This window comes from Eimeria mitis, genomic scaffold, assembly GCF_000499745.2.
Source record: "Eimeria mitis Houghton genomic scaffold, Emh_scaff2909, whole genome shotgun sequence".
Taxonomy (NCBI): Eukaryota; Apicomplexa; class Conoidasida; order Eucoccidiorida; family Eimeriidae; genus Eimeria; species Eimeria mitis.
Window position 1 is genome coordinate 3,540 of NW_013571249.1, and position 572 is coordinate 4,111.

Consider the following 572-nt stretch of genomic DNA (forward strand, 5'->3'; position numbering starts at 1 on the left):
ACAGCAGCAGCAGCAGCAGCAGCAGGAAGCTTGCCATCCGTTCGTCTATCAACGATACAGAGGTTTATAAACCCGCTGCATCGGCAGATAGAAAGAGAGCAGCAGCAAAACGAACAAATTCAGCAGCAGCAGCAGCAGCAGCAGGCTGCTGAGCAGCAGCAGCAGCAGCAGCAGCAGCAGCAGAAGCAGAAGCAGCAGCAAAAGGGGAAATCAAATGCGGCTAAAACGAGCCAGGTACTAACACTGTCTCTGCTACATCTTTTCTGGGTGTCACTACTCTATCTCCTGCTGCTGCTGCTGCTGCTGTTGCTGCTGCTGCTGCTGCTGTTGCTGCTGCTGCTGCTGCTGCTGCTGCTGGTACAGTAGAGTGTGTTGCGTGTCTTATCGTTCGTTGATTCTTCGTCACTGTCGCAAACAGCATTTGCTTCTGTCTACCTCTTGCTGCTGCTGCTGCTGCTGCTGCTGCTGCTGTTGCTGCTGCTGTTGCTGCTGCTGGTGCTGTTGCTGCTGCTGCTGCTGCTGCTGCTGTGCTGCAGTGTGGCGAGAGTAAGATATCAATAGGGCTGCAGACG

The 572-nt window shown here is 54.2% G+C and overlaps 1 protein-coding gene across 1 annotated transcript in view; it reads left to right on the forward strand.

Annotated features, from left to right (window-relative positions):
* The window catches only part of EMH_0060170 (uncharacterized protein), a gene marked incomplete at both ends in the record, with an annotated part of 3,798 nt that overhangs the window by 1,032 nt on the left and 2,194 nt on the right, over positions 1–572 (forward strand). Inside the window, one exon of the mRNA XM_013497763.1 lies at positions 1–234. Coding sequence (XP_013353217.1) covers positions 1–234 — 234 coding nt within the window. The remainder of the gene's footprint in view (positions 235–572) is intronic.